This window comes from Daphnia carinata, chromosome 7 (assembly GCF_022539665.2).
Source record: "Daphnia carinata strain CSIRO-1 chromosome 7, CSIRO_AGI_Dcar_HiC_V3, whole genome shotgun sequence".
Classification (NCBI taxonomy): Eukaryota; Metazoa; Arthropoda; class Branchiopoda; order Diplostraca; family Daphniidae; genus Daphnia; species Daphnia carinata.
This window is the reverse complement of record NC_081337.1, coordinates 9989914-10003642: the sequence shown is the minus strand read 5'-3', so window position 1 is coordinate 10003642 and position 13729 is coordinate 9989914. Positions and strand designations below refer to the sequence as shown.

Sequence of the window (13729 nt, the reverse complement as noted above, 5' to 3'; positions counted from 1 at the left end):
GTGTGTGCATGTGTATAATGATAATTGTGTAATTCGATGGATTTCACCGTGTAAACTAAAATAATCATTTTCTCCTAAACACAAAATGACGGAAATACATTCTTTATTGGATATTTTCCCAACTCTTCAAAAGCTATGGCCGGGTAATCTAACAACGCGGTTACTGCTGAAAGTCCGACTCTCCATCGATCGAAGTATGTATATCTTACGTAAAACACGTTAACTTCATTAACTCTTTTTTCTAATTAACGATAGTTGCCAAGGAGATACTATACCGACCACCACCAGTAGTTTGTGCCGTTACTGATAATAGAGAACTGCGGGAGTGCTTGTAACTTGATGCAGAAATTACGTATTCAGTCGTCATCATGGCAGCCTACGACAGCTACTGGTCGATTTGGTTTGCAGTGATGTGTATGGTAACGATATTTGGATTTCTGGCCTATATAACCTTGCTACTCGTAGTTTTGTCAACAGCGACTTTACGACAATCTCCCTCCAATTCTTTCATAGTTGCGCTTTCCTCAACTGGAATCTTGGCGACGTCAGTCGTCTTCCCTTGGGCCCTTGTTCTCTATTTCAACCATCGATCGGAATCGAAAAAATGGTTGCCAATAAGTTCAAATTGTACGACTGTCGATGTAGGCATTCCGTGGGGGGGGTGTTCCACCTTGGGGGCATTGCATAATTTTTCAATTTACAACTCCGCTTGGTTGGTCTCTGCGATAGCAATTGAACGATACGTGTCAATCACCCGGCCATTTTATTCGGCTTCGGCTTTCAAATATGGATTATTGAGCACTGTCTTGACAGTGTGCAGCATACTTTTAGCATTAATTCCAAACTTGTTGTCATCCGACTTGACATGTTCTTCACTCTACGCCCATAGCTTTGGCGAACCTATTTTTAACTGGATTCAATTTGGAATAGTATTTTTAATCCCGATCGTCATTATCGTGATAATGTATGTTAACATTTACCGTGTTGCACAGAATGTACGCAGTACAATACGTGCAATACAACCAAACCCTTCTTCAATTCCGTCGACGAATGAGAGCTCATCAAGAGTATGGACAGTAAATCCAGAAGTGCTGGTTTCTCAAACAGGTTCTGCCTCTGTTCCAAATGGAAAACGTAATAAAGCTATTAGGACTTTGATCCTAACAACCGGCACTTACATTGTACTGTGGTCACCGTATTGGTTATTGAAAATGGTCGTCGTTATTCAACACGAAGACCTATGTGACGCACTACTATGGGGCGTAACAAACGATGGCTGGATGGTGGTGACATGGCTGATGTATGTATCAATCAGCATCAACCCATTGCTCTACGGACTCTTGAATCGTGCCATTCGATTGGAAATCAAGCGAAAATTGCAGATGACGAGGCGCCTATGGTCTTGCAACTGTGGGACAACAGAACCGGCAAATAACGAAGATGCCAGAGTTTGCGAACCAGAAAATTTCTGGTAATATTAAATTTTATTCTATTGTATTTAAATTGATACCTTTTTAACTGTCCTTGTTCTAACCGTCTCACAAGCCAAATGTTTACGCTTATTCAGGGAATTCTTAGAACGCACTAACAGTCCTCTTCCTGGTTGAAGTAAAATTTCGAATTGAAGAATTAGCACGAATTTTATGGTATAAATCGATCGACTCATGTATTTTATTTCAAACCTTTAAATTTCACCAGTTTAGCAGTGCCTTGATGAACAACACAATTTTTACTAACAGTCGTGCAAACATATTTACAGACAACAATTTTTCTGACTTCTAAGATTTCAACTACAATTTCTATATCATCGCCCACTTGACAAGGATTAGGAAAAGTCATTGATTGTTCACAAACGACATAGCCAGGACCCGGGAGTTTTGTGCCAAGAACAGCACTGACAAAGCCATTAAGCAGCACGCCGTGCGCTATAGCTTTTTCACCAAAATGGACTGAATTAAAGTCTCCTGTCAATTGGGAAAAATCTTCCACATCCTTTGATGCTATTTTTCTATGTACTAAAACTTTTGAGCCTTTCTCTATCATTGATTGAAGGTATCTTTTACCTAATACTTCAGCACAACTGTATTTACTGTTGGTGCTCCGCTTAAGCAATGAATGAAATATCTTGATAAACATTTTTTCAAAATGGCTTCAATGAATGGTGGATTCTTCTAAGAAAATGGTGGCAAGGTTTTTTATGTTCTGATTTTCACTATTTTGTTGCAAGAACTCTATATGTGTGACAAGGTCAGATGTAGAAACTGCTACTGAGCAAATTTTAAAGAAAGTCACATGAAATTCTTGGTTTTTTTTTTATTATTGCTCACCTGATTGAGAGGTTGACGAAAGAAGAAATATCAAAGTAGTAAGCCCATGTTTCACCAGTTCAGGATTTTCAGACTTCACCAGTTCCTTTATTGTGCTGAAACCATCATGTTTCAGGATGATCTCTTGATTAATGGGATCATTGGACAAATTGCAGATACCTTTCAGGGAGTATTCAATGAAAAATGGGTTTCTGCTCTGTAGCCCATTTAAAAACAACTCAACCACTTTCAATTCTCTGAGGTAATGATAGTTTAAGGGATCATATGCAAAGTTTGCCAAATTAGCCAAGACCTGTTCCTGGCTCTCTGAAAATAAAGGTATGACAAAAATGAGATTTATGTTACATTTTTACTCAAAATTGAACATTTGTTTTCATCGTCTCAATAAAAAATTAACAATACCTAGAGATGTAGATTGATAAAATTCGTTAACTAACTCCTGAAGGAACTCAAAACGGTCAATTCCTTTTTTTCCCGATTTGCGTACAAGTTGCCTACGAGAGGTAAACATAGTACAAGTTTGTGTTCATGTGGTGTTGTATTGTAAATTCAGATGCCAAAGCGGCAGAACCAAACTATGCGACTAAAAAGCGCCTAAGAAGTTTGGGGTTAATTCAACATCCGGATTCCTCAATTCCTCATACTCTTTTTTAAATTGGAAATTTTTCTTAAGTGACATGAATTGAACAATACTTAATAATTATAAAAGACAAAAAAAAACATAAAAAGTAAATAGGTGAAACCGAAAGAGGGCTTTGTGCTTAGTCTAGCAGACGAAGTCGGAACTACGAGGAAGGTGGAGGGATTCCAAATTTTGCAATTAAAAAAGCAAATATTCTACAGCTATTTTATGTGTTGTGATAATTAAGGCCCAGTTATTTTGTGCTGTAAGAATAGTTTTGAAAACGGCGTGTAGATAGAATAAGTACAAAAATGTCTCACACTAAGATCGAAGCAACCGAAACGAATTTTTTACTCCAATTAAGCCAAACTGCAATTCACTTCGAACCTGTTACAAAAATAACGAATGTTTTCTACGATGAAGTGACTCGACAGGTGTTCACAGTTCGATCAGGTGGAGCAACAGGTGTGAATGTCAAAGGCCCAAAAATGAAAAACCCAATAAATTTTTGTGTGGAAGATAAAGGAGCTGTACAGTCTATAAAATTCTCTCCTGATCAACAGATCCTAGCCATTCAGCGGACTTCAAAATCAGTTGAATTTCAAAATTTTTCGAATCAAGTGCCTGATGGTGTAGAATACTCTCAGCCATGCAGGGGAAGTTCAACAATCATCATAGGATTTGTTTGGGTTTCAAATACTGACTTTATTTTAGTCACCAATCAAGGAATTGAACACTATCAAGTAATTTCTGACAAAAGATATCTGAGAGCAGTAAAAAATCACAGCATCCAGGGCAATTGGTTTGTATATTGCCCTTTGTCTGGACTTTTACTGGTATCGTCTGGTCCTCTTGGTACTAGTCTCCAACCATATCTTTTCAAAAATCATCAGCTTTTACGTCTAACAAAATTTGAAGTTGATTTTCCCAATGCTCCACAACCCGCCCGACTTTGTCTGGTCGAGAGAGACGTTACTCCAACTGTGCTTTACAACCAAATGGTGGTATTGGTCCTCAAGCATCCAATAAAGCCAAATCCCACAAGCAGTCGGGAAATAACAGGCAAATCTGAAATCGTCGTGTACACTTTGTGCAAAGACTCACCTCCTCGGAAAACTCACATACTTCAATTAGAAACCAGTGGAAAACTAGCTGTAAGCATTCTGGACAATTTAATAGTCGTCCATCACCAAGCTTCCAAAACGTCATCGGTTTTTGACATAAACTTAACGGGCGAATCTGACGGTCGAGTGGTGACGCTGAATCCGTTTCTAGCGTCCGTCACTATTCGCCCATATTTCCTCAATATCCCTGCCTCGGCTGCCATGCTAAATCACGAGCCTTCACAGATGAGTTGCGAGCTATATTCTCCGAACTGGGTAACAGTGTTTAATTTTTATTTGAAAAAAAAATATTTCTCGTGTTTAATTTATGTTTGTCACATTTTTAAACAGGTCTTTTTCCAGCCTAATATCATCATTGACGCCCTCTTAGGCTGTCTCTGGAGCTTGGAATTAGTCTTGACTCCCTTAATTGATATGGCTGAAAATCCATGTGAATTATTTGATTTTCTTCTGCAAAGAACAGACGCCAAGCCTACTGCGATGGAGATCTTGAGTCGACTGATGTGTTTCCCCCATTCACTGAGCGTTGATTTGCCTGTTCTTGGCCGAGTTTTCGACAAACTAAACGAAGCATACCGCAACCAATTGGACATTGAGATTCAGAGTCAAATTGCGATGCCAGCCGGAGCTTACCAGTTGGCTACGGGATCAACCTCTCGACGCCCTAATATGGTCATTGATCAGACTAATATATATTCTCGTGTCCTGTCGCCAATGATAGAAAACAAGCCAGCGGGTGAAGCATGTGATCGTTTCATCGTAGCCATTGTCAGTGAGTACATTCGCTCCCTTGTTCAATACCACATTCCAGTTCAGCACTTCATTTATGAAGTTCTCATCGAGGCCTTTGCCCGTTTGGGCCAGTTCTACCAGCTCCACCAACTCTTCCAATATCACGCCGTCGCAGACTCCAAACCACTGGTATTAAACAAATGTTACAATTTTTCGTCACATTAGATTAGAGATTTTCATGTAATTTTTCTTTCCGTTTAAGGCATGCCTGCTGCTCTCTTTGGAAAGCGTGTATCCAGCAGCCTATCAGCTCGCCATTGATATGCTTAAGAGAATTTCAAATGCCAATGAAGAAATTGTAGAAATCTTACTATCCAAGAACAAAGTCCTGTCAGCTTTAAGGTACTTTCTATCAAAAAATTTTATTACCCGGGCATTTAACTAACAAACGGTAATTTGCATAGGTTCGCTCGGGATATGATTCCGATTGAAAGCATCTCAGCTCGCAAATTTCTCGAAGCGGCTCAAAACTCTCAGGATGCCTCCGTTTTTTACGGTGTCTACCAATATTTCCAGCAGCGCAACCAACGCGCGCGTGGCAGTCCAGCATTTTTGAAAGGAGAACACTGCGAGGTGTATAGCCGTAAGTCGCAATAATTTGCACTCTTATTCTCTGATTAATGTTTACGTTAACGTTAAAAAGGTCATTTTAAGCTCCTATTTGGCGACGGTGATTCGAATATTAGTCTTTCCGATTCGCTAACGATGGGATAGCGAAAGAATCTAACGACAAGCCTTTAGGAAAGAAAAATGATAGCAAAGACTAGTTGTATTTTTCACGTCTCATTCTTTCATGTGATTATACATAATATAATATATATATAGAATTTGAGTTCCAAAGTTGCGGGGGGACTCGACGAGGTCAAATGGATTTTCAGATTCTGCTTTAAAAAAAAAAAGGAGGGATCCGTCAAGTACGTTTAAACAGAACTCTGTCTTTTTGTTCACCAAACTGAACATGCAAGAGTCGGGTCGTCGTAGCAGCTGGTCGTGTGCAGGGAACAAATTACATGACGCTATCGTCTTTCAGACTTTCATAACTTGCGCAAGAAATTACGGGAATAAAAATTTGGCAAACTTCCAATTGATACACAAGTTACAGGGGGGACTACAGAAAGTTGTAAGAATATGAAGAACAAAAGGAAGGCTGTTTAACGTTAAGTGTTGATCCCCGGAATCGGAAAAAAATTAGCCACAAAAGTCATGCACGCAATTAAGTCACATACACAACCTTACGTTCAACACTCAGTTAATGCGCTCAACCATTGCGCACGTCGGGGCAAATTCAAAATTTTCTTCTTTTCTTCTCGTGTACATTTACCAAGTGAAATCACAGTCAGCCCACCAATTAAACTTAAACTAAAAAAGCTGATCCGAAGTCGACAACATAGAAATTGTTTTTGTTTTTCAAACAGGAGGATTCTTCTTTCCAAAAGGGGGTTAAAATCCAAAGCGAAAAGATCTCTTTCAATCGGAAGGATGCTCAGGACAGGATCGATTGACGTCAAACCACTGGTCGATGCAGCTTAGGAAATCAATTGGGGAGCGTAAGGTAAGTCATGACGTATTTTATTGATGTAGTTAGTCGTAGAGACGGAAATACCTTTTGTGGTAGACACAAAGACAAGGTAGACGTGCTATAACGTGACCTTTGAGCAAGTCCTCTAAGCAGATGACGCACTCGCCTTTATCTTCGGTCAGAACGTCCTCTATAAAAAAAAGCAGTAGAGTTAAAAAACGAATCACGATAATCAAAATAAGTTACAACCGTTGTAATTCAATCTGGGCTTCGTCAAACACATGACAAGGTGGCACTCGATGTCATCGGGCATCACAAATTTGGAGCAGACCGGGCATTTGATGCCTATTGAACAGAACAAAATTATTCGTGTGAAGAAGAAAGGGCTCTTGAATTTTCTTTGGATCCGATCCATCATGTTTGCGCTGGTAATCGGGATAAAATGAAAGAGGAGCCAGATCTCATGTCAAGTCGAAAAGACGACACAGAAAAAGAAAAATTTGGAAGAAAAACAAGTACTATAAAGATCGGAGACGCGCTGAAGTGGGAGCCCTGTGTACAACTGACCATAGGATACCCTCCTTGTTTGATGTCCTCTCGACTGATGGCTGGCATCACGGATATAAGCGTAAGGGATTGGACTTGAATGCGTGCGAGTCATTCGTTGTTGATAGTAGACGTTGGATGGATAACTTCCAGGACCGGCCGTCAATATCCTGAGCATCTCTCGTCTATCGGAATAGTCGATATTGTTGTTACGGCCTGGTGGATACACTGGATTGCTGATGTTGGCAGCACTTGTCTCCTTGGTCATACATGACCCTACAACGATCCCCATTGGGCCAATATTTCGCACGACCACTGACTATACATCCGTCGAATTCAAAATTACGGAAGCTGCTAAGGTTCCGCAATGTTGCACTGTCAGCACAATAAAAATGAGTCAATGTCACTTGGTCACCATGGGAACACAACTGACTGGCACCTGTTAACAGCTACCTTTGTTGTGTGCTAAGAGCGAAATTTCTTAATAGGATGGAGGGCGGCTGAGGCAACAAACTGGCAATACTAAATTAAACCTGGCATTTCAACAGGATGTAATACTATGTGAACTAAAGTGACAATATTGAATGTTAGGCTAGGCTGATGGGTTGCGATCAATGAACGAGTTTCCCAATAGCTACGCAGTTGCGGCGATTTCTTTATAAGGCAGAAACACTGAGACACGACGCACGCGCTGTGTAGTCATTCCTTGTCTGATGCAACAACGGGATTCCCAAGCCCTTCCCTTGGCGCACCCAAGTTCCTTCGGTAGAGGAGCCTACCGTGACTTTTTTTTAAATTTCGAGAATAAAGGAAATAGAACGGCTGCTCATGCACACAAATGAATAAGAAATAAAGTTACCATTAACTGCCCACATGTGACTGGGCAGCGAGTGAGTGACGTAAACGCGGCCGAGTCCCAATCCGTTAAGCGTGGCTTCGGCTAGGAACTCCTGGGCCGCTGCGAAGGTCAAGTCTCGCACTGAAAAGGCTCCCGTGTTGTCCCGTCTCTGACGGTGACCACTGCTTTCAGTACTAGTGCCCGATGAAGGATTATTGCCGGGGTTGTTGGCGGAGCGATTTTCTCTAGAGGACAGAAGGCGTGTAAGGGCCGCTCGAGGATCCGATAATGATGACGGTTCGTCTATTTCGTAACGAGAGCGACTAGGATCACCACTCTGATTTGTGGTGGATGACTGGTTAAGTAGAGCTGGATCAGGCATGTGGGAAAGAGACTGGGCTCTCTGGCGGTCAGTGGAACTGGCTCCCGATGCTCTCCACAAATTGAAATTGCTGAGAAAATGGCTCAGACCAGTACTACTGCTGATGCTGCTGCTGTCACTTTGCCCCACTGTAGCACCAGCAGCACTACCAATGCTGTAGCTCCTGCTGTTGGTGCCTGCTTGTATAGAGCTAGGTCTGACTGGTTGATGAGCAGGTGTTTCAAGTGAAGAACCCAGTCTTTCGTGTGTGGCAGTACCATGCTGGCCATTGGTGTGACTTGATCGTTGTATGTCAACACTTGAGGTGTTATTAGAGTAAATGAAGTTTTGGATTGAACTTTCTGCTCTTTCCATGAAACTTCTCTCCTGTCTAGCTTGCCTTGCTGATTGCTCATACTCAGACACTCTCTCAGCTTGGGAATAGATTTGTCTGGTTGGGGAGGAATCTTCGCTGACTGGAGAAGCTGGAGTACTGGCCTTACTACCCATCTTCTGATAGAAAATTTATTGTCACACCCAGCAATCCACCTGATCCACGAGGGCGAGGGCCAAAAAAGGGAAAGATGGCGAACGTCATTATCATACGCAACGCACGTAACAATATCATTGATTCAAGATAAAGAAAGATATCAATTAAACGTACCTGAATATGTACAAAAAGAGATCAGGTGGCTTAAAAAGATCGCAACATCTACAAATTTTGCACAAAGTCTTCGATTGCGTTACAGTCGATGTAGCGAAAGTGAGAGCTACCGACGACGAACGAAGCTAACTTCACTTCTTTGCTGTTGAATCTGTTTTGGGTTGCGAGCGCTATGGGCGCTTAGCGGCGATGTAAGGCGGCTCAAGATAGAAACACACGACCGAAATTTAGAAATGACGTCACCAAGATGAAAATCACGTTTTTAGCCTTCAAGATTCCATGTAACCCAATGGTTTATATCGTTCAACTTATTGTTTTTCATATCGGCGAACCAGGAACGTTGCGTCTCTGAATGTTGATATCATTCCAAGTAGTAAGATTCTATCTGACGGAACAAAGAAATCCCACGACTGGAATGCTACACACTTTCTAAAATCTCGGAATACTTCCGTTGTATTAGAAGACGACGACAGAACATAGACTATTAAAAATAAATGGATATGCCATAGACCGAGATGAAACGGTTGGTGACCTCCTTCTACTTGGTTTGTCCCGAAATCGTCGCATACCATGTCTCATTCCTTTGATGAAGATAAGCCACTTACTCGCGCTTGATTTTTCCCCTAGCATCCAACCTCCAATGGAGATTTATGTTTTCTTTTTCAAAACTTCTGGCTCGGAAAGTTTTATAACATTGCTTTCTCTCGACAGCATATTTTCTTAAGTTTTACTCAATCTACGCGAGAAATGCGGTCATCTTTACCAATGCTGTACGCCACATATCTAATCGAAAGTGAACCTGGATGGTAGCCAAAGTTGCCGCTAGATGACTCGCAACTCGCCTCGTGTTCATTTTCGTAAAAAAGAAAAAAAAACGTTCACCGAAAAAACATTAGAATCGCTTCATGTCCATTCGAAAAAGTAACACATTTACGCATGTACACATACCGGTTTTACCAGTTTGGGGATCATCCATTTTCAACTAATAAATGTCCAAAAAACAGAAAAAGGAAGAACGAACGTATAGTAAACAAGTATGGAGGTCGAAAAGAACACAACGCCCGTTTACGGTCGAAAAAAAAAAGATGTATCCTTGGGATGAGGTCATTGGATTGACTTTGAATTGTACAATTAGAATGAGAGAAAAAAAAAGGGAAGAGTTCTGCAAGGAAAATAAAAGTGAAATGCATGAAGCGTGAAAGAACGTGTTTAGCAATGGCGACCGTGAAGTTTGTAATCGACACACACACACATTTTTCAAGGACACATAGAGAACTAGATAAATACATAAAAGTAGAAAGCAGGGCGTCATATGATCACGGAAGACGGAAACCTTCGCAACAAGGCCAAACGCTCGTCCGTTGGGGGACATCCTTGAACGCACGAAAGTATTTGAAAACGTGGATCCTTGCTTCCCTTTTGTGCATTTTCACGATTCTCGTCCTTTACTGCGACAACCGTGATAAAACATTTGAAAGAAATAAGCGAGCCCAGATTTTTAGCCGTTTAGTATGGTCACGGGTAATCGACCTTCACCTCGTCGAACTACACACTCATACAGTAGTCACGAATTGTGTATCTTTTTCAAGGAGGGAGGGCAATGGTGACGTTCCGACATTCGGAGCTCGTTTGGCCTTTTGTGTGTGTGTGTGTATGCGACGTGGCCCTAGCCGCCCACAACCTTGAGTCGATCGATCCAATATCATCTGCCAGTCCCGGGGAAAATGAGGAGAGAGGCAATGGGGGATGTCTGTATAGTACAAACATTTCAAGGTACGATAAGCTTTGTATTTTTGTGTGTGTTCTAGCAAACCCCTCCCACTGGCTGATATCATAATTATTTATATTTTCGTGTGAAAAAAAAAAAAGACAAACGAAAACAAATGTGAAATAATTGCGTGTTTTGAATGAAGTGCAAAAATATGCCAAAGATGAAATGCAAATTTTCGAGAGGAAAAAAAAAGGAAGTAGTTGATGATGTACCAAAACTACCCACACAGGGCAAGTTTGTGCAGTTCAAGGACAGTCGGCCATGTTGGCATGATGCTTTATATTTTCTTTTTATGCGGCTGCTTTTATCTCAAGGTCAGCTGCCCGTGTTCACTCCCGCCCTGGACGCAGACAACATATTACATTCCGGGAGCGGAGGGGATGATGACGACGACGGCGGTTCATTTCCACCAGTCAGGGTCGTCGCTGAACTTACCGTCGATATTTGTTTTTCATCTACCAATTTCGTCACACCGACGATTTTGCTTGTTCGAGCCCTTTTGCAAGATCCAATTCCGTCTGCGTCGACGTTCACCAGGTTATTTAACCCTCCGCCAAGGTTAATGTCTTTTTGGCCGTTGCTGTTCTACACATCACACGAATGTGCTGCTCAACCAGACGTTCACGTCAAGGACGTCTATCATTAGTTGGAGGTAACATATAACAAATTAAAAAAAAAAAAAATAAAAAAAAAAAAAAAAAAAAAATGGAAAAAGAAAAAATGCAATTTTTAAATTTTGGCATCGGTGGATTAATGACGCCAAGGTGACGGATGTGAGCCAAGAAAATAAAATTTGCCATCGTCGCACAGCAGACTACAATTGAAGTTGAATCAACACAAAGGCAGTCGCATGCGCTGTTACCTATCGTTCAGTCTAATAGATTACGAGACAAAAGAACAATTTGAATGTGGAGCAATGTCATTGCTCTCGTATACAAAATGCAGGACGTGCTGCAGGCAGTTGATTTCCCATTTTTTAAGGTTTGCTGATGTCAGTACACCATTTTGTATTCGGGCCCGACCTTGAGAAGAAAAGAAGCTTAGTCCCGCCTCCCGCGCAGGCAAGCTATTTGGCGTGCGGTATCAAAGCCAAGGCCAACAACTTCTCTCTTTTCTTTTTTTTTTTTCTAAATGGATTTTTTTTTAAGCCTTTCGTTCTTCCTATTCCGCATCACATAACAACAAAGAAAAATTCATGTTTTTCCTTTTTGTTGTGAGTGTTTGGAAACCACTTCATTGTTACTTTTGAGTTTAAAAATTATCGATTACGAACTGTGCCCGTATTCGAGTTGTTTCAAGGGCGATTCAATTTACGCGATGTAAAGTATGAAATCCCCAAAAAAAAAGGAAACCTGAAAACAAGAGTTGACTGAACCGCTTTTTTTTTGCGCCAGTATAAAAAATGTAATAGTATGGAAGTGGAACTGCAAAAGCCATATGCCAAAGACCTGTCCAGGTGAATAAACCTCACCGGTGGCGCGCAGGTGCGTGCGTCGTTCAAACTAATGAAGGGCGGACAGGGAAAACAACTTTTCTTTTTGAAGCTTGTAATCAAATTATTTTAGGATTTGGCTTTTCCATGTGTTTCTTTTTCTTTTTTTTTTAGAGAAAGGGTGCGAAAAAAAAGAGAGGTGTAGAAGTTATAAATCGTTTTCCCGGAACATTGTGTTTAATATACATCTCGTAAATTGTTTGAAATCTACCACACACACACAACATCAATTGAAAATTGCACGAGCGAAAAAAGAAAAGAAAAGAAGAGATAGTTGTTTATTTGTTTAGACGTCTAATGTTTCCAACGATTAAAACATGTATTAGATTTCAGGACAGATTTTGGCCAAGTTTTTAGCGTTGGAAAACAACCGGCGTTTTAACGAGAGCTCTTTAATTTATTTATTCTATTGATGAACCGAAAACGAAACGACCTTTTGTTCCACAACATTTTCATCAATCAAATAAAAATGCTTTTTTTTAATTTTTTTTTTTTTTTTTTTTTTTTCTTCTTTCCACCTATACTGACTGGTTACCAACACATTCCAGGATTAATTCCTCCCGCTAAAATAAAAGAACATACAGGTAGGTGAATTTGTAGATTAAAACAAGTTCTAATTTGCATACGCGTAAAACGTGCCAAAACACGATGAGGAAGTATCAAAACGAACTACATAATGTAAACCGTTCAACGTGCACGCCATTGATATGTGGATCATATCATACTGCATGGGAAGACATCTATTATTAAATAATACTCTCTTTTTTTTCTTTCTCCCCTCTGTCTGCATGTAGGGTTACACAACATAAAAGAAGACGGGGAAAAATGCGGTCGAAGGGAGGGAGAAGAAGAGAGTGAAAGTGCTGCAGCCGCGAGCAGATGGCGGATGGCTGAACACATGGATACCAGAAGCGGACACACCTACCCGTAAGTTTTTGGGTTGTACGCACAGGAAGAAGAGGGGAGAATATCGTCCGTTGACAATGACCTACTTTTCATTTTTTTTTTCTCCCCTTATCCGCACACAAAAATTCTATAGCCATTTTGTGTAGGGCTTCAATATGAGGTCATCTGATCCATAAGATTTTTTGCGTGTGACCTACTTGAAAAAGTATTTCGTTATTCCGGAAGCGAAGATAAAGAGCGAACATCCTTGAATGGAACTTGACCGCTACATAAAAGGTAAAGAAAAACAACATCATCCATGCCTTTCTTTTCCCCCACTTTCCTAGCCAGTCAAGGTTTTCGTTTAACATTTCCTTGTGGTCCGCCGTTCCTTCCTCAATTTTGGTCGGTCACGAATTTGGCCCTTCCGGCATAAACCTCCGGATTTTTCCAAGTTTATATCATCGGCCTTGTCCGTGCATAGCTGACGTAATAGTAATTATAGGGTTTCTCATTCCGTAATGTCATTTTTTTTGTTGGTTATCTCATTTTTATTTTTATTTTTTGCTTCCACGAACGTTGATTTCAACAAAATTGCGGCCTCGAGTGAATGTTTACCTTCAAAGTGTATTGTATTGTGATAGATGTGTTTCTCACACAACTTCAAAATAAACGTTAGACTATTAACTTTTTGAAGAGCATCAAATCTCGCGAATACAACTCAAATAAAAAATTGGCGTCGAAAAGGTCGGGATCATCTCTTGTCTACTCAATTAATGCCGTCTGAC

General features: G+C 40.6%; 4 protein-coding genes across 5 annotated transcripts; 2 read left to right on the top strand and 2 right to left on the bottom strand.

Annotated features, from left to right (window-relative positions):
- Window positions 1–255: 255 nt before the first annotated feature.
- LOC130695979 (probable G-protein coupled receptor) lies at window positions 256–1692 on the top strand. The gene is made up of 2 exons (XM_057519075.2): window positions 256–1471; window positions 1568–1692. Exons 1-2 carry the CDS (start codon window positions 369–371, stop codon window positions 1605–1607), a joined length of 1143 nt encoding a protein of 380 aa, XP_057375058.1. The 5' UTR covers window positions 256–368; the 3' UTR covers window positions 1608–1692.
- On the bottom strand, window positions 1652–2891 carry LOC130698001 (armadillo repeat-containing protein 7-like). Of its 2 annotated transcripts, none has more exons than XM_057520879.2 (3): window positions 2730–2891; window positions 2328–2633; window positions 1652–2261 (listed from the first exon to the last, which is right to left on the bottom strand). In XM_057520879.2, exons 1-3 carry the CDS (start codon window positions 2836–2838, stop codon window positions 2152–2154), a joined length of 525 nt encoding a protein of 174 aa, XP_057376862.1. In that variant the 5' UTR covers window positions 2839–2891; the 3' UTR covers window positions 1652–2151. The 2 variants fall into 2 exon arrangements, with proteins under 2 accessions (XP_057376862.1, XP_057376783.1); XM_057520800.1 differs by having other exon boundaries at window positions 1652–2264; window positions 2730–2889.
- Window positions 2892–3124: 233 nt separating this feature from the next.
- On the top strand, window positions 3125–7434 carry LOC130694729 (regulator of MON1-CCZ1 complex-like). The gene is made up of 5 exons (XM_057517848.2): window positions 3125–4328; window positions 4404–4994; window positions 5068–5207; window positions 5270–5448; window positions 5509–7434. The coding sequence occupies exons 1-5, from the start codon at window positions 3261–3263 to the stop codon at window positions 5577–5579; spliced, it is 2049 nt and encodes a 682-aa protein (XP_057373831.1). The 5' UTR covers window positions 3125–3260; the 3' UTR covers window positions 5580–7434.
- LOC130696167 (E3 ubiquitin-protein ligase znrf2-like) lies at window positions 5821–9145 on the bottom strand. The gene is made up of 5 exons (XM_057519279.2): window positions 8794–9145; window positions 7790–8678; window positions 6634–6729; window positions 6469–6574; window positions 5821–6390 (listed from the first exon to the last, which is right to left on the bottom strand). Exons 2-5 carry the CDS (start codon window positions 8637–8639, stop codon window positions 6333–6335), a joined length of 1110 nt encoding a protein of 369 aa, XP_057375262.1. The 5' UTR covers window positions 8640–8678; window positions 8794–9145; the 3' UTR covers window positions 5821–6332.
- Between the last annotated feature and the right edge of the window lie 4584 nt (window positions 9146–13729).